Here is a 25,450-nt window from a genome sequence, read left to right on the forward strand (position 1 = left end):
CGGATGTACAATGACTAAAATTTCCACCATTTCCTGCTTGGTTCAGATTTAAAATGTACGGCAGCTTAAGCTTTTCTTCCAACTTTGAACATGACATTCTAACCATTCTAAATTTGTCATCCCCATTGACAATAACTGAGATATCATGGAAAAAAAAAGTAACATTTTGACATTTTTATAATAAAGAGAGAGTGATAAAAGCTAAAGGTTTGAGTGGCTTGGTATTCAAAAAGTTAGCTTCCCACGATCATTCTTGCACAAATATGCCCATCTTTGCTAAGATAATTTAATTTATTCATTTACTTGGTGAAACTGAATACAGTTAAACATTTGAAAAATATTTAATTGAGCAAGTGGGTTTTAGACAGTGGGAGTAATCAGTTTGCATTCACAACTTTATGTTACACATGTGTAATTACATTGCACAAAATTTGAAGTAGACCTTTAGAAGACAATTTCATACACTAAAGTTCAGTCAAACATCAGTTAGGCTAAAGGTAACTGAGGAGGATAAGAGGTTGTACAAAAACATTTTTAAACAATTTGGATTGAAAAATGCAACATGTTGAAGGACACAACTCAAAATACAGTTAAACTGAAGCAAACAAGATCAATACCGCATTAATGTGTCAATACACAGACTAATCAATTTTGCCATGAAGAGGGCAGGGATTTCCTCTGGTTTTTCATGCTCCACAGCCAAAATTTTGGAAATGAGCATTAATGGAACTTTATCATTCAAAAAAAGTAATTGTTATTTTGCACACAGAATGCATTCGGCAGTTCAATATAGTGGCTATACTTTGGAGGCTCTCACTTTGATACAATGGGATTGAAGGATAAGTCTGGTGTTTGAAGGTGAGAAAAATTCAGCTACTGATTAGCCTTTACTAGAGCATTAATTCAAATCAAACAAACAATTAGAGCAGTACTACATGCAGCCCACTATGGAGTTTTCTTAAAGTCACAAATAAGATAAGTCAGTCAACAATACAATAATCTGAAAGGTAGAAAACAAACTTGGTACAGTATTGGAGTTAACTGCCAAAAAATCCTGTTTTAGCACTGGAGCAGGAGAAACCATGAAAAATGTACTCTTTAAAACATCTGACAGACAAATGTTAATTCCTTATCTGATTCATCCACTTTACAAGAACACAAGTGGCAAGAGGATATTACACAGTTGGATAGATTCTGAACAGCTTTACAGTTGAATATTCTGAATACAGAATACCAATAGGTACCCATTAAAGTGAAGTCTCAACAATAACCTTCTGAAACAAAGTTCATACCTATAATTTACCTTGGGTCAAAATAGCTGCAGGGCATCTGCTAAACGTAACCACTCCAATCACACATGAAAACAGGTTACCAGTTCAGCTCAAGGTACAAGGCAGACAGACAATCAATAGAGGCACAACGATTGTAAAGTCACCTTGAGAGGTTAGAACAAGAGAAAATTCAGGAAAGGAAGCTCCACAGTTCAGTGAGGGAAAACAAAAAGAGCTATACCCAGTAACAAAGGGTCAAGTTAATTATGTCTGATTAAAGAAATGATAATCTACGATTGGTAATTAAATACATGCAGTGCTAAAGGACTTTTTTGCATTCATATTAAAATTAAGCCAGTTGGAATGGGTATGGAAGATTACTTGTCACAAATACAGCATCTTCATGCCATTCAGATGTTTCAAATTAGCCAGTCAGTGAGATGCTATACTTCAAATCAGCAGAAGAGAAGCACAATTTAGACTGAGTATTGGAATTTTACCTTTCTAAAAAAGGTAGAAGGATGTACAGAAAATAAACCTGCCCTATATAAAATGGGACTTGAAAACAAGGCAATAGTTTAATCATTTCTACATGACTTAGAAGAGAAGATAGATAGAATTGTGATGGTGTAACAAGGTGACTAAAGAACTGTTACTAAAGGATAAATTTTGTACACTTCAAAACAGAACTGGATACAGTGTTTGAATAATACATAGTCATGCTTTTTTTTAAACAACCAGCATTGGGGGAATTAGACATTGTAGGATACAGAGCAGGGAAAGGGTACATAAGTGTAATATGGCCATCAGCGAAAGTAACTAGAATCCACAAAGATAAAGTTAATATAACAAAATCGGTCAAATAATTGTATTCTACAGACCACAATACTGGACAGGAGATGGAAGAAATATGCAAATAAATTATGGATTTTTAAAGTTCAATCACAGGTGTTTTCAAACATCCTGATATTAAATTGGCCAGAAGAGGTAGTTAGAGGGGATAATGGAACAAAGTTCCTATAACAATGCTTTTTACAAAAGTCAGGTTTGTTAGCTCAGTTTGCTGGATGGCTGGTTTGTGATGCAGAGTGATGTTCAATTCCCCCACTGGCTGAGATTACCATGCAAGTCACATCTTCTCCTCTTCCTCAAAGAGGTGGTGACCCTCAGGTTATACCACCACTAATAGTGAAGCAGCCCTATGGTCCAGGAGGACTATAGTTAGTGACTTTAACCTTTAATCTGCAAGTCTAACAAGGGAAACTTTGCTATTGGATCTAGTAACAGGGAAGTAACCAAGCATGGCTAACACTAAAGGGGATAGAGACCACAATTGTTACAATTCAGGGTAATTATTTAAGACATGAAGAAAACCAAGTAACAGACTGGTGACAGCTTTAGGGGCCAAAAAAAAAAATCACATGGACAACATATTGGCAAACAATTAGACTTAAATGGTTCTCAGACCAAGGAAAGTATATTGCTTTCGGGCAGTATCAAAGGACATTCAGAAAAAGGCAGGCAAGTCATTGAGATAGAGGACCCCATATCACAGTGGGTCCAGAGGAGGTTCATGAGAACGATCCCAGGAATGAAAAGCTTTACATATGAAGAACATTTGAGGACTCTGGGACTATACTCTATGGAGGTAAGGAGGATGAGGGGGATCTGACTGAAACTTACTGAACAGTCTGGACAGAAAGGACATTGGGAAGATGTTACCATTGGCAGGAGAGATGACAACCGGAGGGCACAGCCTTAGAGTAAAGGGAAGACCGTTTAAAAAGGAGATAAGGAAAACTTCTTAGCCAGAGAGTGGTGAATCTGTGGAATTGGTTGCCACAGAAGGCGGTGGAGGCCAGGTAATTGAGTATATTTAAAACAGAGATAGACAAGTTCTTGATTGTCAAAGGGATCAAAGGCTACAGGGAGAAAGTGGCAAAAAAGGATTGAATGTTGGGAGAGACAAAACTGCAGATGGTGGAATCCAAGGTAGATAAGCAGGAGGCTGAAAGGACACAGCAAGCCAGGCAGCGTCAGGAGGTGGAGAAGTTGATATTTCGGGTGTAACCCTTTTTCAGGGCTGAATGGTGAAACAGACTCAATGGACTGAATGGTGTAATTTCTGCTCCTATCTATTTTGGTCTTATCAAGTTGAATGGCAGAATAGGCTTGAAGGATTGAATGGCCAATCCCTGCTTCTAGTTTCTAAGTTTAAGTATAGAAGTTAAGGACAGAGATACAGATGGAGATGGAAGAAGATTACATCCATGCATTTTTAAAACTGAGATAGTAATCCCTGTACGGTGCTTTTAACAGAAAGTTGCAGAAGGCGAATACATAACTACTGCGATATCTATTCTTCAGAGCAAGTTGAAACTTTAGACTGGTGAGCCTTTAATATTAATTGTACAATAAATAGGCATCCCCTTTAGAAATCACAACTGGATAATGGGCAAAATACTAATTGTGCTCTCAGAAGATCAAAATGTGAAGTCAATTGACAATGGTGTGCTGGTTGTATTGTCTTGAAAACAGACTAGAAGTAAAATGATAATTATTCAGTTTGGCAGAAAATAGGAAGTAGTACTTCACCAACATCAGCAATGAGACCAGTTCTGTTCATGATTTACAATATGGACTTTGGAATCAATTTGAATTTGCAGGATGAAAGTGTAGAGTGGGAGGAAATGGTCAATAATGAGGAGGATTGCAATAAGTTACAAAATGATATTAACTTTCAGAATAGACATACAATTGGCAGATTAATTTTAATGGATAAATGTGGTACCACACTTTAGCACCATAACTACAGTTGCCTTTTACATTGGAAAGAACTGGAATGGAGTAAAAGTGCAAAGGTTGTGTTTTATTGAGCTCAGTGATGACATGATAACTCCATACAGGATTGCAGCAACTGTATCTCAAATTCAGATGGATTCATTCACAACTTTTGCTCAGGAGGAAGGACATTTGGCGAAAGCGAGTACTGCAGATGCTGGAGATTAGAGTCGAGAGTGTGGTGCTGGAAAAGCACAGCAAGTCAGGCGGCATCTGAGGAGCAGGAAAATCAACGTTTTGGGCAAAAGCACTTCATCAGGAAGGACATTTAAACATTTGATAAATAGATAATCTGAAAATTGTGGACAATCTGTCAATTTCAGTGCTGATCAGATTTGTGTGACCAGGCATCACACATGCAGGATGGCCTCAGTCCAGAATCCAGCAAATAAAATTTCAGTCCCAAGTGCTTAAATAATAGATCAAAAAAAAAGAAGGTTGGTGTTGACCCAAAAATAAAAAAATTGAAAGGTTTTAATTCAGCATCCACAAGATAATATTTGTGAAGGGAAAAGTGAAACTAGAAATCAATACAAGATAACTAAGGAATGAAATAGGTAAATCAGGAGAAACATCCAGAAGAATGGAATGAAGGGAATTGTACAGATGCATTTTAAAGACAAGACTGAATAGGTGTACAAGAAAACTAAAACGGGCTCAGATGCTGAAAAAGGCACACAGGTGCATGTGACGATACTCGGGCTTTAAGAGGTATATTTTATCCTGGTTTTTAAGAAAGAAGGAAAACAGAGGTGCTGAGCTGTCTACTGAAAATGCAAAATAAACAGATTGTGAAGACTTGGGTTTTTCAAATCGAACAACAGAAGCAGCCTGAATGGATGTGGTCAAGCTCCCACAGGATTTTCAGTTTTAGTTTTCAAGTGTCTTGGATAAGTGGAAGATACTTCCTCCCCCCACCGTTCTTGGATCCAGCTAAAAGCTGTGGGTTCTCTTCCTGCTGCTGGAGTTGCATTTGAGACAGTATCTGAATTTGCTTTTAAGGTGTTTGTGGGTTGTTACTATATTGGAACAGTTAATATTTTATTATTCTGTTAATTTTCCCCAATAGGGTTAAGTATTCCAATTTCTTCTCTCATTGTATTTTAACTATAGAGGATGAATAAAGTGTGTTTTGCCTTAAATCCAGTAGTTTGACCAATTGGGTTCCATTGGGAACAAGATGCCAGGAACTTGCCTTTAAAATAAGAGTTAACCTAGAATCCTATCTTCTTAATAGATTTTGATGGGGTCTGGTCCAGTCCATAACATGCACATGAACCATAAATGAAGACATTGATCGGTTAGTCCATTTTTATGTACATCACAGGATAGGCCTTTTCACCCATCATGTCTGTGCTGATACTCAACTCACTTCCTTGCTCCCCACCCAGCTTTTCAGGCTTACACACATTACATGTAAATCACAATTGCCTCTTGTCCAAGGCTATAGTATAATATACACATGAACACCAGGGATGTTATGACACTTACTTGAATGTTGAGTTATAGTTACAAGTCAACCGTGGCAAAGTCAGAATGGATAGTCAAAGGCTGACATTGTCAAGTGAATGGCAACAGTATTCAGATCTAACAAATAAAAATAACTGATGTGGATTACACACAGTATCAATTTCTATTGCAACATATGTAGGAAAAATCCAAAAAACACACAAGTACAAACATATATTTTATAGAAATGGTGGTAATCTGGATTAGTCTATAGTAGTTTCCAATATCAGTGAACACTCAGTACCATCTGGAGCTTGCAACCACCATCCTTCCAAAACTTGTCTGACCAAGTGAAGTACTGTATTTCCCCCAGGCACCAAGTGGCACAACCATGGTAGTTACATTGTCTTGCGTTCCATACTGCAGAGCCTGAAATTTATATTAACAAAAATATAAAATAGCAGGTGTGAACAGTAATCATCTATTCTGGTTTAAAAATTGTGGAAGTAGTTTCCATTCTCTTTGAGAACTTGTCATATCATAGTTACATTCTAAATTTCACTGGCAACTTTTATTAAGTGAAAAGATGCAATGACAAATGGCACAAAGAAAATTACAGTACTGGAACAGGCCCTTTGGCCCTTCAATCCAGCGCCGATCCAGATCCATCTAAAACTGCTGCCTATTTTCTAAGGATCTGTAACCCTCTGTTCCCTGCCCATTCATGTATCTGTTGAGATACATCTTAGATGATGCTATCGTTCCCACCCCTACCACCTCCGCTGACAACACGTTCCAGGCACCCACTATCCTCTGCGTGAAGAACATTTCCACTTTCACTTTGAACTTGTGATCCCTAGTAATTGAGTTTTCCACTCTGGGAAGAAGTTTCTTGCTATCCACCCTGTCAACATTGCTCCTAATTTTGTAGGCCTCAGTCAGGTCTCCCCTCAACCTCAATCTTTCTAATTAAAATAATCCTAATCTAATCAGCCTCTTCATAGCTAGCACCCTCCATACCAGGCAACATCGTGGTGAACTCCTCTACACCCTCTCCAAAGCATCCAAATCATTTTGGTAATGTGGCGACCAGGACTGTACGCAGTGTTCCAAATGTAGCCAAACCAAAGTCTTGTACAACTGTAACATGATCTGCCAACTCGTACTCAATACCCCGTCCAATGAAGGATAGCTTCCCATATGACTTCTTGACCACTATTGCCCTGCATTGCCACCTTCAGGGAACAATGGACCTGAAATAGGAAGTCATATTGTCAACAATTAAATGTAATAATCTTTCTTGCCTGCTCATTTACAACTCCAGCAGCCTCTGATGGATCCTGGTATTTTTTCACAATGTCACACATCTCTTGTGCCTCCATAATTCCACTAACTCCATCAGTGGTCAGGATCAGGAAACAGTCTTTTGCATGTTCCAACTAGTAATAAATGTTAACATTATATACAGTTAGAGTAAATGCTTTGAAAGGCAACATATAAGACACCACAACTAAAACTCAAGATATTTTACCTTGACTGTGTTAACTTCTGGTTGAGCAGTTACTCCAAAAGGTTTGAGATCCACATCCCCAATGCTACGAGTCATGGCTAATCGGCCATTCACATAAGGATCTCCAGCACTATTCCAGTCTATGAAACCGCCACATTCCTTAATCCTTAGTGTTTTAAAAAAAAAAATGGAATTGCAACCTCCAGTTACGGTTTCCAACCAAACTTTTACAAAATTTAAAATCAATTTCAGATCACCAAATAATTAAACATGCATGACTAGCCTGCTTGATGTCTGTATGCTTTCTTCGTCTGACAGTGACATTTATACAACTGCTGCTAGAGGTAGAACAGCAGAAATCTATAATACTGAATCTCCACCATCGCATTGTAACTGTCAACTCTTTGCAGTAATTCTGCTATTTCATTGTCTCCCTATAGTTCTGTAACTCCATCTTAATATCTCTTCAATTTTAAGAATAAAAAAAGTTTCCAAATCAACCATTCCCTATCTAACATTAGAATTTCTCTTAACCTCTCTCCTCGTGCAAAAGATTTAAATTTGATTTTATATAACAACCAGTAGCTGTATAATTGTTTTAAAAAGACAAACCAACACTACATCTCCTTAACACTAGGATTGTTCACACAGCAAGCTAAGTACTGAACTAGTCTCCCATTCTTGGCTATTGAACTGTTGAACCTACAGTGCACACTACTGCATTAAATCTTTCTATAAAATGAGCCACCCAAATTAGATGAGATTTATTTTGAAGATGTACTGATACCTTTTCCTTTCATCTTTCCTTCTTGGGGTGTGATCTTCTGTTAATTGTTTAGCTTTCCCTTCACGACAAAGAATCGCTGGACTATCTCCAACACTGGCGACTACAAGCACTGTTTCATTCATCAAACCTACAGTTGCAGTTGTCCCTGATGTTAACAGCTCACCTGGAAGGGTTAGAAGGGCAAGAAACTTTTGTCCAACAATGTTTAAATGCCATGATTAAAACATGTCACCCCTAACAATGTGATAACTTTAGAATAGATTTCGAAAAGGACAAATATAAATCAAAGTCCTCAAGATTAAAGTCATAAGTTGGATTAATCATTGTCACTTTGTACTACTAATAAAAACTTTTATACCAAAATTAATCTCAATTTCTACTGTTGAAGTTGTTGCCAAACACTGATTAAAAGAGGCTGCTCATTCAAATAATTGCATTACAACAGGCTTCATTAACTGCAAATATTGTATCAGGTTCATGTTATACTTAAAAACTACAATCATTAGGAGCAACAAGAAAAGCTTTTGAACTACAAATTTAAGTTACATTAAAAAATTACAGTTGCCTATTTGTAATTACGGTCCAGAGTAATGTCTTAGTTGGATTGCAATTGTGGAAAATTGTGATTGAATTTTTAATTTGCAGTTAAGCTGCAGTTCAAAATTTCACTGTTGAAAGCTAACTACCTCAACCATTCACTGTATATTTATACAATTGATTCCAGTCAGATGTACTTAAGTCAAGGAGTTAAAACTGAAGTTTAAAAACAAGGTAATAACATTAAGAAACAAACGGGTGTTCAACTTAAAAATAAGAACAACCTCACAAAAAGAGTTAACATGATAATGTTTATAAACATTTGCTGTCTTCATTAGCCCAGACAAGGAACAGTTAGACTCCTTTGCTTAAATTGAAACGTAGAAGTAGTGACAAACAAAAGCCTGGCACATCTCATTTAAAATTAAATCACACATTAACAAACCACCCAGATGTATGTATACAGCAGTACAACTCTTTCAAATGTTGAAATAAAAAGGAGAGAGAGTTTTAGTTGCCACAATACAAACCAAACTAGTTAAATAAGAAACAAGCAAACCTGGTTAGCAAGTGTTTTACTCTTTCCAGGTGATAATCTTCCAAAATTTGATCAGATTGTGGGCAAAATTGTTACAAAAATGAAGCTAATTTCAAAATTGATTGAAAGAGGAATGGTCAGAGAGCCAGAAGCACAAAAAACCCAAAACGCATCACAGCCCTATTAACATCTAAAACAGGGCCTTCAAAACTGGAAAAGGACTCCAAAAATAAAGAATTACAAAAGCTTGGAGCCACAAAACAGAAATACTGATGCTTGTTAGACAGGCTGGCAATGTTTAATGGTTAAATATGCTATGCTTTTTGGAAAACTGTATATATGGTGTATAAAAATTAATGTGAAGCAATGAGTAGCATTGAAAACAGAACAGCACAAAGTTTCAAGATTCTGAAAGGCAAACCATGACAAGATGGAAAGCGAAACACAGCCAGACAATGTAGTTGGAAATGGACAGAATGTACAGAGCAGAAGTGAACATAAATCGGAAACTAGTTTTTCAGCCAAACTGATCAAAGTTAAGTCTGATAAAAGGAATTTTTCCAGACATAACTATAGTGGATATATTTCACAACTTCCTCCATTTCAAAATGACAATTGCTATCAGATGCTTTCTGTCCCACTAATAAATACATGTCCAGAATTATCCACCTTAAAAGCTATCATGCTACAACATACGTGGCCGATCCTCACACTGAATCCTGGTTCTAGGACTCTTCCTTGATTTAGAGTGACACCATTCTGTCTTAAGCCTCGTTGTCACTGTGATCACAGCAACAGAAAGTGAGTCAGATCTCATCGTTCACAGAGTCAGAGATGTACAACACGGAAACAGACCCTTCGGTCCAACCCGTCCATGCCGACCAGCTAGCCCAACCCAATCTACTCCCACCTGCCAGCACCCGGCCCATATCCCTCCATACCCTTCCTATTCATATACCCATCCAAATGCCTTTTAAATGTTGCAATTGTACCAGCCTCCAACACTTCCTCTGGCAGTTCATTCCATACATGCACTACCCTCTGCATCAAAAAGTTGCCCCTTATAATCCATTTGATATCTTTCCCCTCTCACCCTAAACTTATGCCCTCTAGTTCTGGACTCCCCCAACCTAGGGAAAGGACCTTGTCTATTTATCCTGTGCATGCCACTCAATTTTGTAAACCTCTATAAGGTCACCCCTCAGCCTCTGACACTCCAGGGAAAACCAGCCCCAGCCTGTTCAGCCCCTCCCTATAGCTCAAATCCTCCAAACCTGATAACATCCTTGTAAATCTTTTCTGAACCCTTTCAAGTTTCACAACATCTTTCCAATAGGAAGGAGACCAGAATTGCACGCAATATGAACATGAATAATTTATTATCCCACATACAAATTAAGCTGTTATTATCACAGAATACCTACAGTATTGAAAGAGGTCATTCAGCCCATTGAGTCTGCACTGACCTGCCAAGGAGAATCACACCACACCACCCCCAGTCTCCTACCCTATCCACACATTTTACCATGCCTAATCCATCTAGCCTGCACATTCCTAGACACGGGCAATTTAGAGAAAGTTAGGACTGCAGATCAGAGTCGAAGAGTGTGGTGCTGGAAAAGCACAACAGGTCAGGCAACATCTGAGGAGCAGGAGAATCGACATTTTGAGCAAAAGCTCTTTAGCAGGTTCCTGAAGAAGAGCTTATGGTCGAAACATCAATTCTCCTGCTCCTCAGATGTTGCTTGACTTGCTGTGCTTTTCCAGCACCACACTCTTCGACATAGGCAACCTAGCATGGCTAAACTACCTAATCTGCACATCTTTGGACTGTGGAAGGAAACCTAGAGTACCCAGTGGAAACTCATGCAGAGAATGTGCAAGCTCTAATTAGACAATCATTTCAACCCAAGACTGGAATCAAACCTGGGTCCCTGACACTGAGGCAGCAGTGCTAACCACTGAAATAATATGCCAACCTGTTTAATGCAGTGACAATCACCATTCCCTGCTCAAGGTTGTGCTAATATACAAGCTGCAACTAGAGAGGACTTGTGATAGTGGTAATGTCCCTGTCTTTTAGTCATTAGGTCCAGTTCAAGTGCCAACTCAATGCGATGGCCACAGGGAGAGTAAGTATCCAAATAGGTTGGCAAAATATGAATGACACGAAGAGCAACAAATTCTGAAACAGGTTTAGGGATTAACGCCCAATTTGATAGATTAGTTCTGAAGTGGATTTCTAGATCCATAATTCTTATAACAAATAGTGATAAAAACCCATTTGAACAGAATTAAAAATACCGAGTACAGGACATTGGTGAGACTACTTTTGGAGTCCTCTGCAGTTTGGTCACACTGCTATAGGAAGGATATTATTAAACTGGAGATGGTTCAGAAACGATTTACAGTACGTTGCTGGGGATGGAGGGTTTGAGTTATTCAAAGAGGCTGGGTTTTCTCTCCCCCTCCCCCCCTCAACAGGAGTGTAGGAGGTTGAAGGGTACCCTTAGATGTTTATAAAATCATGAGGTTAATAGCAAAAGATCTTTTTGCTAAGGTTAGGGGATGAGGTGAATTTGAAACTAGGGGGCATATTTTCAAAGGAGAGAGGACAAAGATTTTTAAAAAAGGACATGAGGGACAACATTTTAAGAAAAAGTGGTTAGTGTGTTTAAAGGAATATGGGCTAAATGCAGGCAGGAGAGATTAGTTTAGTTTTGGAACATAATGTGGATTAGTTGGACCAAAGGGTCTATTTCCATGCTGTATTACTCTAACTCACTGGTATTACTCAATTAATAGCTAGAATTGTTAATGCCGAGATGGCATACAAATCTACTTTGCAAATTAGTGATCATAATGAGGAAAGACATTCTGGCTATTGAGGGAGTGCAGCGTAGGTTCACGAGGTCAATTCCTGGAATGGCGGGATTACCTTACACTGAAAGACTGAAGCGACTGGACTTGTATACCCTTGAGTTTAAAAGACTGAGAGGGGATCTGATTGAGACATATAAGATTATGAAAGGATTGGACACTCTGGCAGCAGGAAACATGTTTCCGCTGATGGGTGAGTGTCGAACCAGAGGACACAGCTTAAAAATACGGGGTAGACCATTTAGGACAGAGATGAGGAGAAACGTCTTCACCCAGAGAGTGGTGGCTGTGTGGAATGCTCTGCCCCAGAGGACAGTGGAGGCCCAGTCTCTGGATTCATTTAAGAAAGAGTTGGATAGAGCTCTCAAAGATAGTGGAACCAAGGGATATGGAAATAAGGCAGGAAGAGGATACTGATTAGGAATGATCAGCCATGATCATATTGAATGGTGGCGCAGGCTCGAAGGGCTGAATGGCCTACTGCTGCACCTATTATCTATTGTCATAATATTGCTAAGATCACAGTTCAAATAGTTTGGTCAGTGGGCTTGATTTAGTGACAGAGATAGGAGCCATTTGTTCTGTTAAGTCTGCAAGACAGGAAACAAGTTTCCCGCTCTCCATTTTAGTTAGCATTCTGCCTGGGTGAATGGAGGAAACAATTCATCTATGAGCCTTAAAATTGGAGGAGTTGTCTCAAATGCTTCTTTTATTCAATGGTCAAATTTGCAGCTAACCAGCTCCAAGGAAAGATTAAAAAATATGCCAATAGGAAATCCATCCTTTTTAAATAGAAGATTCTAAGAACAGAGGGTTTACGGAAGAGTACATGGAGTTTCCTTTACAATGAGACACTGTTTAATTTGGAATCACTCCAGTGCTCGGAAGAAGAACATAGCTGAAGAAATGACAATGCTCATCAGCATACCAAGCTCACGGTTTCTCAAATGTGGATCCAGAAACCCCCCAGCAAACAATGTTAGCACATGAGAAATTTAACAGCATTCCAAATACAATTTATATTTTGATTATCTGTTGCAACATATGGCACCCTTCAGGTAGAAGATGATTGCAACTCACCTTCCTTCAAACCATAAGTGTTTTGTATGAAGTCACTATCTATTTGTAGAAACGAATGTAGCAAGACATTTTCCAAATTTGCTTGTATTTTTAGATTTTGTCTTTGAAAAAATAAAAGCGGACATCAGTGCAATAAGGACAAAACCTAAAAATCTAAACATTGCTAAAAAAAAAACAGTCAAATACTTACTGAATATAGTGCCCAATGTATTGGGAACAAATTTCAGCAGCATCAGTCCCTCCATGCCCGTCAAAGACAGCAAAACATGATAATCCATTTGGAAGTTTAAATACACTGAAACGATCTTCATTCTCCTTTCTCTTTCCAATCTGGCATACACAGCCAACATTGGCTATCTTCTCTTTATACTGAAGAGCTGATATTCTAGGTGGTAAAATAACTGGGTCATCTAACCAAATGCCAAAGCCTTCCCAAGTTGGGAACTGCTTGCTTCGTTCAATAGCTGCCCAGTTCATTTTAGTGCTAACAGTGGACAATGGACAGGAATGGCGAGGTTTCTGCTGGAAACACATGAGCTTCATTGTTTTATCAGCTAGAAACCTGCCAGGGCGGCAAACAAGGGAGACTGAAAACGTGGCCATAACAAAGGTCTAATACAGAAATCTTCACAGAAACCTTGAGGAGAAAGAAAAAGGTTATTAAGTTTACTATACTTACATTAGCAAGTCAAAATCTAACTGATACAACAACAATGAGTCCAATAACATTCATTGTGGGGACTTTGTCTAGTGGAATGATTGCTCAACCATTAATCTGAAGACCTGGTTTGAAATCCCACCATGATATAGATGATGGAATTGAATTTTAGGAAAAAAGGTGGAAGAGAGTCTAAATGAGATCATGAAACCATTGCAGATTGTTGGAAAAACCCATCTTGTTCACCAATATCCTTTAGAGAGGGAAACTGCCATCTTGACTTTGTCTGACTACATGTGACTCCAGACCCATGGTTTACTTAACTGCCCTCTGGGCAATCAAGAATGGACAAATGCTGGCAGAGCCATTGATGCCCATGTTTTGAAGCAATTTAAAAAATGACTAAAAAATGTATCAAGCAAATATGGCATATCAGTAGCAACAGTAGCAAGGGGGCATAGCTTTAAATTAAGGGGGGGTAGGTATAGGACAGATGTTAGGGGTAGGTTCTTTACTCAGCAAGTCGTGAGTTCATGGAATGCCCTGCCAGTAGCAGTGGTGGACTCTCCATCATTATGGGCATTGGATAGGCATATGGAGGATAGTGGGCTAGTGTAGGTTAGGTGGGCTTGGATCGGCACAACATTGAGGGCCGAAGGGCCTGTACTGCGCTGTATTCTTCTATGTTCTATCACTGAATGCAGTTCACAGCAACATGTTCCTCCTGCTCTGTGCAAGTTGGGCACAGTTCCAGTACCCAGGACTAGAATTAATGCAGTAAGTGCTTCCTGTTGTAGCTCTTGAAAGCCCAACTACTATGGATAGTATGTACAAAGAGGTGCTCACTCCACAGATATGGAGAGAATAGATGTCTTGAAGCTACAGGATATTCTGGAACGGGAAGGTGAAAGCCAATGGTCATGGTACATAAAGGTATCAAGACATAGGTTTGAAAAAGAAATGAATGAGACCCTAAAAGCAGAATATAGGAAGTTAGGAAGCAAGTTTAAAAAGTAGAACCTCAAAAAGGTAGTCACTTCAGGATTGCTACCAGAGCAATGTGCTAATCAAAGTAGAAATAGCAAAATGAGATGAATATATGGCTGGAGGAATGGTGCAAGGGGAGGGTTTCAGGGGACCAGTACAAACTGGATGGGTTGCACCAGAGCAAAACATGCCTACACAGGGCAAGAAAAGTATTTGCTACAAAAATCAAATGAGAAAAACTATGATGTAATTAAAGAAACTAGCATAGAAAGGGGAGGTTCTAAATGGTCAGGCAGGCTTAGGTAGGTGAAATCTCCAGACCCAGATGAAATCTATCCCAGGTTTATGAGTGAGGCCAGCAGGAAAACAGCAATGGCACGGACAATAATTCTCAATTCCTCTCTGGCTACAGGAGAAGTGCCAGAGCACTGGAGAACAGACAATGTGGAATCATTATTCAAGAAAGGAAAAGAGACAAAGCAGTAAACTACAATCCAGTCTAACCAGAGTGCTGGTGAAACTATTGGAAGCAATTCGGAAGGTCTGAATTAACCTGCACTAGGAGAGGAGAATCAAGAACAGTCAGCAAGGGGAGGTCATGTCTGACCAACTTGATTGAAGTTGTCCAAAGAGGTGACCTGTGGTGTAGAGGATGGCAACAGTTTTGACAGATTACTATGGTTTCAGCAAGTTTTTTATAAGGTCCTGCATGGAAGATTCAGCCCAAATTCCTTGGATCCCATGATTTCTGAGCTTTGATGTTTGGATCTAGAATTAGCTGATTGGCAACAAGTTGGTTGAGGAGTAGTTTTCCAACTACAAGCCTGTGTTCAACAGGGTCCCCCAGAGATCAGTGTAGCGCCTCTTGCTGTTTATGGTATATTATGGGATGTGGGCATTACTGGCTGGGCCAACATTTATTGTCCATCCCTAGTTGCTCTTAGATAGTGAACTGCCTTCTTCAGCTTCTCCAGTCTGTGTTGTAGGTCCACCACAATGTCATTAGGAAGACTTTTCCAGGATTTTAACCTAACAGTGAAGGAACAGCAATATATATTCAAGTTAGGACGGTGTGTAGTTTGAAATAAAAACAGGAGTAGCTGCTGTCTTTATCCTTCAAAATGTTACTCGTTGTGGAATTGGAAAGTGCAGCCCAAGACAGTGGTTCCTGACCTTCAGTATTAAGGCACTTTGAGAAACAATTTCACAACACATTGGAAAAATGACGATATGCAACTGCCACACAGTCATATAGAATATTTGGTCTGGCACGTAACTTAGCAGACATCTCTTCTCCTGAAGATGCATGAAGAATTTCAGCAGAAAACTAAAACTAGGGGGGTACAGCAGGCAATTAGAATTTTGGCATTATTGCTAAAGGAAGAGTGTATAAAGGGAAGTGTTGCTGTAACTACAAGGAATGAGTGAGACCATAGGAGTGTTAGAACGTAGAACATAGAAATGTGCAGCACAGAACAGGCCCTGTGGCCGGCGATGTTGTGCCAAGGTTTAATCATAGAAAAAATAGAACATAGAAAAATACAGCGCAGTACAGGCCCTTTGGCCCTCGATGTTGCGCCGATCCATGCCCACCAAACCTACACTAGCCCACTATCCTCCATATGCTTATCCAATGCCCATTTAAATGCCCATAAAGAGGGAGAGTCCACCACTGCTCGTGGCAGGGCATTCCATGAACTCACGACTCGCTGAGTAAAGAATCTACCCCTAACATCTGTCCTATACCTACCGCCCCTTAATTTAATCCTAATGTAAAATGTAATAATTTAACCTACGCACCCCTCAACTCACTGCTATTCATGTGCATGTCCAGCAGTCATTTAAATGTCCCCAATGACTCTGCTTCCACCACCACAGTTGGCAAAGCATTCCATACATTCACAGCTGTCTGCATAAAGAATCTACCTCTGATGTCTCCTTTATACCTTCCTCATAATATCTTCAAACTATATATGACTCCTCGTACCAGTCAATCCTGTCTCTATCTATTCCACTCAGTATCTTGTATACCTCGAACAGGTCTCCTCTCTTCCTCCTTCTCTCCAGAGAGAAAAGTCCGAACTTATTCAACCTTTCTTCATAAGGCAAGCCCTCCAGTCCAGGCAGCATCCTGGTAAACCTTCTTTGCACCCTCTCCAAAGCCTCTATCTTTCCTATAGTAGGGCGACCAGAACTGGACACAATATTCCAAGTGTGGTCTTACCAGGGACTTGTAGAGCTGTAGCAAAACCTCGCGGCTCTTAAACTTGATCCCCCTGTTATTGAAAGCCAAAACAACATATGCTTTCTTAACAACCTTGTCCATTTGGGTGACAACTTTGAGGGATCAATGTACTTGCACACTCAGATCCCGATGTTCCTCCACACTGCCAAGAATCCTGTCCTTAATCCTATATTCAGCATTCGAGTTCAACCTTCCAAAATGCATTACTTCACATTTATCCAGGTTGAACTCCATCTGCCATTTCTCAGCCCAGCTCTACATCCTGTCTATGTCATGCTGTAGCCTGCAGTAGCCCTCTATACTAATCGACAACACCTCCAACCTTAGTGTCATCTGCAAATTTACTAACCCACCCCTCAACCAAGTCATTTATAAAAACTACAAAGAGCAGAGGCCCAAGAACAGAGCCCTGCGGGACCCCACTCAACACTGACCTCCAGGCAGAATACTTTCCATCTACAACTACTCTCTGCCTTCTGTCAGATAGCCAAATTTCACTGTATGTCATACTTCCTGACTTTATGAATGAGCCTACCACAGGGAACCTTAACAAATGCCTTGCTGAAGTCCATATACACCACATCCAGTGCTTGACCTTCGTCAACCTGTCTTGACACCTCCTCAAAGAACTCTAAGATTTGTGAGGCATGACCTGCCCCTCACAAAGCCATGCTGACTGCCTTTAATCACACTATGCTTTGCCAAATAGTCATAAATCCTATCCCTCAGAATTCTTTCCAAAACTTTGCTGACCACAGACACAAGACTGACTGGTCTGTAATTGCCAGGGATTTCCCTATTATCCTTCTTGAAAAGAGGAACAACATTCGCCTCCTTCCAATCCTCCGGTACGACTCCCATGGAGAGTGAGGAGGCAAATATCCTCGCCAGCAGCTTAGCAATCTCCTTTCTCTAGGATAAATCTGGTCTGGCCCTGGGGACTTATCAATTTAAATGTTTTCCAAAATTTTCAGCACATCAACTTCATCAATCTTGATCTGGTCAAGACGGTATCCCAGCTCCTCAAAGTTTTCATTCATAACAAGGTCCCTTTCCTTGGTATAAACCGAAGCAAAAAACTCAGTTAGGGCTTCCCCTATCTGCTCAGACTCCACGCACAAGTTCCCTCCGCTATCCCTGATCAGCCCTATCTTCTCCCTGATCATTCTTTTATTCCTCATGTATGAGTAAAATGCCTTTGGGTTCTCCCTAATCCTTCTTGCCAAGCCTTTTTTGTGCCCTCTCCTGGCTCTCCTCAGTCCATTTCTGAGCTCCTTTCTAGCAAGCCTGTAATCCTCTAAAGCTGTGCTAGATCCTTGCTTCTTCCATCTTACAGAAGTTACCTTCTTCTTTTTGACGAGAAGCTCCTCGGTTCTCGTCATCCAAGGTGCCTTAATCTTACCCCTTCTTATCTGTCTCAGAGGAACAAATTTGTGCATCACTCGCAACAATTGCTCCTTAAATAGTCTCAACATGTCTGCTGTGCCCCTTCTGTGGAACAATTGCTCCCAGTCTGTACTTCCCAACTCCTGTCATAAGTTCCTTTTCCCCAGTTAAATATCATTCCTCAGTAACTGCTCCTTTTACTCTCCAAGGCTATGCTAAATGTGAGGCAGTTGTGATCACTGTCACCAAAGTGTTCTTCCACCGCAAGATTTGACACATGTCCTGGCTTGTTGCCAAGCACCAAATCCAAAATGTCCTCTCTCATCGTCAGTCTGTCTACATACTGAGTAAGGAAACCCTCCTGAACACACCTGACAAAAATGACTCCAACCAAACCATCTGCACTTCAGAGGTTCCAGTCGATATTGGGAAAGCTGAACAACAGCCCTACTACTTCTGCATTTTTCCAGAATTTGCCCATCTGTGAGTTCTTCAATCTCTCCATACTATTAGGTAGTCTGTAGAAAACCCCCCAATGCTGTGGCTGTTCCTTTGCTGTTCCTAACTTCTACCCCTAATGACTCAGTAGAGAAACCTTCGTCAACAACCTTTGTTTCTGTAGCTGTGATACATTCTGATTAGCAATGCTACACCCCCTCCTCTTTTGCCACCCTCCATGTTCTTTTTAAACATACTAAACCTTGGAACATCAAGCAACCATTCCTGCCCCAGTGAAACCCACATCTCCGTTATGGCCACAACATCGTAGCCCCAAGTACTGATAAGTTTGTCACTCTTATTTCAGACACTCCTTGCATTAAAGCAGACACACTTTAACCGATCCCTTTGTTTCATCACGTGAGAAACCTTCCTGATGATTCAATACATCCTGTCACTGCCCCATCTACAACTGTCCCCCTCTCAGACATGTAGCTGATTCCCACCCCCCGTCAAACTAGCTTAAATCCTCCCGAATCACATGAGCAAATCACCCACCCAGGACATTTGTGCCCCTCCAGTTCAGGTGCAACCCGTCCTTCACGTACAGGTCTCACCTTCCCCAAAAGGTATCCCAATGGTCTAGGGTATCTGAAGCCCTCCCTCCTGCACCAGCCTCGCAGCCACGTGTGAAGCTGCACTCACTGCCTGTTCCTCATCTCACTATCTCGAGGCACTGGTAGCAAACCTGAGATCACTACTCTACACGTCCTGCTCTTCAGCTTCCAACCTAACTCTCTGTAGTCACTTTTCAGATCCTGTGTACAATTGTGTACAATCTGTATACAATTTTGGTCCCCTTGAGGGATGTAGTTAGACTGGAGGTATTTAAGGGGAGATTCACCAGATTGATTCCAGAGGTGTGGACTTGTCTTATGACAAGATGGTTTAAGCCTACTCACGTTAGAAGAATGAGAGATCTAATTGAAATATACAAGATGCTAAAGGGATTTGACAACATAGATACATAAAGGATCAAAGTTTGAGAGAAGATTTGTAACTCGGGTGCTCGTTGTTGTGGTTCTGTTTGCCGAGCTGGGAATTTGTGTTGCAGACGTTTCGTCCCCTGTCTAGGTGACATCCTCAGTGCTTGTGAAGCTTCACAGGAGGCTCCCAAGCACTGAGGATGTCACCTAGACAAGGGAGGAAATGTCTGTAACACAAATTCCCAGCTCGGCAAACAGAACCACAACATATATAAAGGATGTTTCCACATGGGCAATCTAGAGCAAGGAGCCATAATTTTAAGATAAGGAGCAGCAGATTTAAAAGTGTAGCAGAAAATTACAGCTCCCTAAGGGTCATGAATCTGAAATTCACTACCCCAGAGTGGATTCTGGGACATTAAGTTTAAGGGGGAGGGAGAGATTTTATTATTACTGGGTTGGAGGGTTTTGGACAGCATGCAGAAAAATGGTGAGGCCAAAATGGGATCAGTCATCAAATGACAGGACAGGCTCAGGGGGCTGAATTGCCTATTCCTACTTCCTGATTCTGATACCACTGAGTAATAGACAGAGGCACCAGAGCAGAATGGAATCATAGACGCAGCCTTGCTCAGAGAAAGCAGCACTGCTTCACAAACATTGATACACACTTACTAGTTTAAAAACACTGATTTAAGAAATTTTGGTGAATGCCTGCAGTGTATCTTGATGTACACACTGCTGCTAAGTGTCAGTGGAGGGAGTGAATGCAGTGCCAATCAAGTGGGCTGTTTTGCCCTGGATGGTGTCAAACACGTGTTGTTGAAACTGCACTCATCCAGGCAAGTGATCACCATTTGACATGTGCCTTGATAGTCAACAGGTCAGTGCTGAGCTTCTCACTATAATATTCCTAGTCTCTAATCTGCATTTGTAACCATTATATTTGTATGTCTAGTCCAGTTCCCAGTGAATGATAACTCCCAGGATGTTGAGAGTGATGACAATGCCATTAAATGTCAAGGGGTAGAAGTTAGATTATCTTCATAAAGATGAAGATTGCTTGACTGTGTGGTACAAATGTTCCTTGTCACTTTTCAGCCCAAGCCTGGATATTGTCTAGGTCCTGCTGCATTTGAACATGGACTGTTTCATTATCAGATTCACAAACAATGCAATCATCAGTAAATAGACCCACTTCTGACTTTATGATGGAGAGATAGTAATTGATGAAGCAGCTGAAGACAGTTGGATCTAGGATATTACCAAGGAACACCTACAGAGATGTCCTGGAACTGAACTGAAATGACTGGTATCCAACAAATACAACCAATTTTGTGTGCTTATGACTCCAATCCCCAATGAACCTGTTCAATATGAAGAGTCACCCAGCTCAAATTTTCACTTTCGTCAAAGGGATGCTGCCAGACCTGCATAGCTTCACTAGTAACTTCTGCTTTTATTCCCCTCTAGTTTGAGGGATTATCCCTTTCCTGCAGTTTGGTCTAAAGATGCAGTCCCAATCCAAGCTTCTACATTTTTGGTTTTTGCTGAAACCAGATACAAGTTCCTCAGCACACTGTGTACTAATGTGCTGGCAGCAACCCCTGCTTAGGTCGGTCAGCTGTCGAGGATGATCATACAGATAAACATGATACCACCGCTGCTCCAAGCCCAGCTGGTGCTATACAGTTCTGCAGCATGTATCTGGAGAACCACAAACCAAGCTTGCATTGACTCAAATCAAAAACTGTCACCCCTTTTCCTCCACCTCTCGCAATAATTACTCCTTGACATTCACACTCCGCCAGCACTTTCGGTTTAAACCGATTCTCCGGGTTAATACGGACAATAATAACATTTTAAGTGTCCCCAAAAAAACTCACCGGGCGGTTGCTGGGCTCACACTTAGCACACGGCACTCTCCCCTGAACGTCGCCAACCAACGCGCCTGAAACCCGCGCTTATATAGAGCGCCGCGGAGCGAGACACGCCAAGCCCCGGGAAATGCCAGCGTACTCACACTACACTTCTCATTCACTTTGTCAATACTGGCATACATTTACTACACTAAATGCCCTGTGAAAATATGTTCACCTTGACGGTAAATCACAATCTGCTTTCTGTTTTGTTGTGCATTATGTATTCGACTCATGGTGATTCTGCATGTTCTGATCTTAATGTATGCTAACTTATTTGAAGGTTTGTCTGAAATACACGCAGACTAACCGCATCCATTGCATTACCCTGCTCATTCTTTTTGTAATTCTTTAAAAAATTTACTAAGAGAGCAAAAAGGCAACCTTACTTAATAGAATTAACATTGATTAATTGAATACTGTAAAAATGTTTCACAGATATATTGAAACATTTAAAGTATATACAGTACATATACCTTAAAAACAATTATAAAATCAGTGTGGAGAGGCCGTTCGGCCCATCAAGTTGCACGGACCCTCCGAATCGCATCCCACCCAAATACAGTCCCCTTGTCTCCGTAACACCGCATTTACCATGGCTCATCTATGTAGCCTGCACATCCCTGTACATTGTGGACAATTTAGAATGGCAAATGCACCTCACCAGCACATCTTTGGACATGGAATTATCAATGGAAATTAATTTTTTTTCATTAAAATGACTACTCTCCATTGAGAACCCCAATCACATTTACCCGGTCTGGGCTAGTGTTTCCAAGATGTGGCAATCATAACCCGATGGCAGTCCACTCCTATTTTAGGTTAAGAAAGAACTCAACAGTTCTGGCAGGAGATTCCAATCAGGGATACTTTAAAAAATGCGGTGAACACTTTAAATCAGACAGGTCCGTCGTGCTAAAGGATAGTAGAGGCCAAGAAAACCACATCTCCTTTCTCGCAACAGTCAGTTGTGGCATTCTGTGATTTAAATGTCTGATGTGACAGACAACCACTTTGACACTTCCTGTGAAAGGGTAAACAAGTATTGTAAAACAAATGAGAGATTGCAGGAGGAGGGGTGTCAGAGGCTGAGGGCGATCTTATAGAGGTTTACAAAATTATGAGGGGCATGGATAGGATAAATAAGCAAAGTCTTTTCCCTGGGGTGGGGGGGTCTAGAATGAGAGGGCATGGGTTTAGGGTGAGAGGGGTATGTTATAAAAGGGTAGTGGGTTTGGCAGCCTTGAAAGTGAATAAATCATAGAATCCCTACAATGTCGAAACAGGCCCTTCGGCTCAACACGTCCGCACCAACCCTCTGAAGAGTAACCTACCTAGACCCATTTCCCTATCCTATGATCCTATATTTATTCCTGACTAATGCTCTTTGGTATGCCTTCCTTTATTGGTCAGAGCATTGAGTACAGGAGTTGGGACATCATGTTGCAGCTGTGGTTAGGCACTGTTGGAATATTGCGTGTAATTCTGGTCTCCTTTCTAGATTAGATTAGATTATTTACAGTGTGGAACCAGGCCCTTTGGCCCAACAAGTCCATACCGACGCACAACCCACCCAGACCCATTCCCCTACATTTACCTAACACTATGGGCAATTTAGAATGGCCAATTCACCTAACCTGCACATTTTTGGACTGTGGGAGGAAACCGGAGCACCCGGAGGAAACCCACGCAGACACGGGGAGAATGTGCAAACTTCTCACAGTCTGTCACCTGAGGCAGGAATTGAACCCGGGTCTCTGGTGCTGTGAGGCAGCAGTGCTAACCACTGAGCCACCATGCCACCCATACTAGCGGAAAGATGTTGTGAAACTTGAAAGGGTTCAGAAAAGATTTACAAAGATGTTGCCAGGGTTGGAGGATTTGAGCTATAGGGAGAGGCTGAACAGGCTGGGGCTGTTTGACCTGGAGAGTCGGAGGCGGAGGGGTGACCTTATAGATGTTTACAAAATTATGAGGGGCATGGATAGGTTAAATAGACAAAGTCCTTTCCCTGGGGTCAGGGAGTCCAGAAGTAGAGGGCATAGGTTTAGGGCGAGAGGGAAAAGATATAAAAGAGACCTAAGGGGCAACTTTTTCACGCAGAGGGTGGTGCGTGTATGGAATGGGCTGCCAGAGGAAGTATGGAGGCTGGTACTATTGTAACATTTAAGAGGCATATGAATAGGAAGGGTTTGGAGGGATATGGGTTGGGTGCTGGGACTAGATTGGGTTGGGATATCTGGTCGGCATGGACCGAAGGGTCTGTTTCCATGCTGTACATCTCTATGACTCTAATTCACTTAACCTGCACATCTTTAGATTGTGGTAAGAAACCCATGCAGACACGGGGAGAATGTCTGTCTGTGTGAAGTTTGCACAGTCGTGCGAGGTTGGAATTGAACCAGAGCACCCCGTGTTGTGAGGCTGTAGTGCTAACCACTGAGCCACCATGCCACCCCTTCAAGCTCAGGATGAGATGCATCTCAGACTGTTACAGAAGGCAAGGGAGAATGTACTGGAGCTCTGGCAACAAATTTCAAATCCTTTCTGGCCACAGATAAAGACTGCTAAGGGATAGACAGGAAATTATAGGCCAGTCAATCTAACCTGGACAGTGGGGAAGTTACTGGAAAGAATTCTGAGCAATAGAATGTACCTGTAATTGAAGAGATACAGATTAATTAGAAATACTCAACATTGATTTATTAAGGGAAAGTAGTGTTTGAAAATTTGATTTAAATTTTGAGGAGGTAACCAGGAGTGTTGGTGATAGTAATGCTTTGATGTAGTCTACATATACAGTAGAAAGTCTTTTAAATAGGTCCTCATGGCAGACTGATCAAGACAGTAAGGGTCCATGAGATCCAAGGCAAAATGGCACATTGGATCCACAATTACCTGGGAGGCAGGAAGCAAAGGATGATGGTAGAGGGATGTTTCTGTGACTGGAGATCTGTTTCCAGTGTTGTGTTGGGTTCCTTGCTGTTTGTGGTGTACATTATGATTTGGACTTACATCAAGAAATGCAAAAAAATTTGATGACATGAAAATTGGTAAGTTGGTAAATCACAAGGAGAGTGTATGTGGGGCCATCAAGGTGGATAGAATGGTGCTTTTTCATTAGTAGAGGGTTCACTAAGCAGGCGCAAGGGATTTAAGCTATAAGATAGAACGCTAAAAGGAAAGCTGAGGAGAAATGTTTTCACTCAGAGGTTTATGGGAGTCTGGAACTCCCATTGCCTAAAAGATTGCCCTGTTCTGAAGAAGAGTCACTGGACTTGAAACATTAACTACTTTTTTTCTACAGATGCTGCCAGACCAAGTAAGTTTTTCCAAACATTCTGTTTTTGCCTAAAAACATGGGTTGAATCAGAAACTCTTGATAAATGGAAACAGTATTTACATATATACTTGCATCCCCACAGCCTGCAAACTATGGGCCAAAAGCTAGAAAATGGGATAAGTGTGGTCAGATCTCTGTTGGGTGGTGTAGACACAATGGCTGTGTTGTGAATGTCTGAGTTTATGAACCTATAAAGCTATTAATTATAGCCCCTCCTATCTCAGAGAATGCTGATTTTTCTCTCTGCTTGCTTAACTCAGTCAGTGATCACCATTCCTTTGGACACAAAGCTATTTTGGTCATCAGGCAGAAGTGGGTACTGCAGATGCTGTAGATTAGAGTCAAGATTAGAGTGGTGCTGGAAAAGCACAGCAGGTCAGGCAGCATCCAAGGAGCAGGAAAATCGATATTTCGGGCAAAAGCTCTTCATCAGGCTGGGAGCCTCAGGAATGGAGAGATAAATGGGAGGGGGTGGGGCTGGGGAGAAGGTAGCTGAGAGTGCAATAGGTGGATGAAGATGGGGGTAAAGGTGATAGAACATAGAACATTACAGCGCAGTACAGGTCCTTCGGCCCTCGATGTTGTGCTGACCTGT

At 41.0% G+C, this 25,450-nt stretch overlaps 1 protein-coding gene across 1 annotated transcript; it reads right to left on the bottom strand.

Annotated features, from left to right (window-relative positions):
• Window positions 1-266: 266 nt before the first annotated feature.
• Window positions 267-21,533, bottom strand: LOC122561014 (protein phosphatase Mn(2+)-dependent 1K-like). Its single transcript, XM_043712287.2, has 7 exons — window positions 21,480-21,533; window positions 13,084-13,530; window positions 12,894-12,994; window positions 7,859-8,021; window positions 7,093-7,237; window positions 6,866-7,000; window positions 267-5,990 (listed from the first exon to the last, which is right to left on the bottom strand). Exons 2-7 carry the CDS (start codon window positions 13,494-13,496, stop codon window positions 5,859-5,861), a joined length of 1,089 nt encoding a protein of 362 aa, XP_043568222.2. The 5' UTR covers window positions 13,497-13,530; window positions 21,480-21,533; the 3' UTR covers window positions 267-5,858.
• Between the last annotated feature and the right edge of the window lie 3,917 nt (window positions 21,534-25,450).

This window comes from Chiloscyllium plagiosum, unplaced genomic scaffold (assembly GCF_037043375.1).
Source record: "Chiloscyllium plagiosum isolate Xiang-an unplaced genomic scaffold, Cpla_swu_hap1 HiC_scaffold_22, whole genome shotgun sequence".
Taxonomy (NCBI): Eukaryota; Metazoa; Chordata; class Chondrichthyes; order Orectolobiformes; family Hemiscylliidae; genus Chiloscyllium; species Chiloscyllium plagiosum.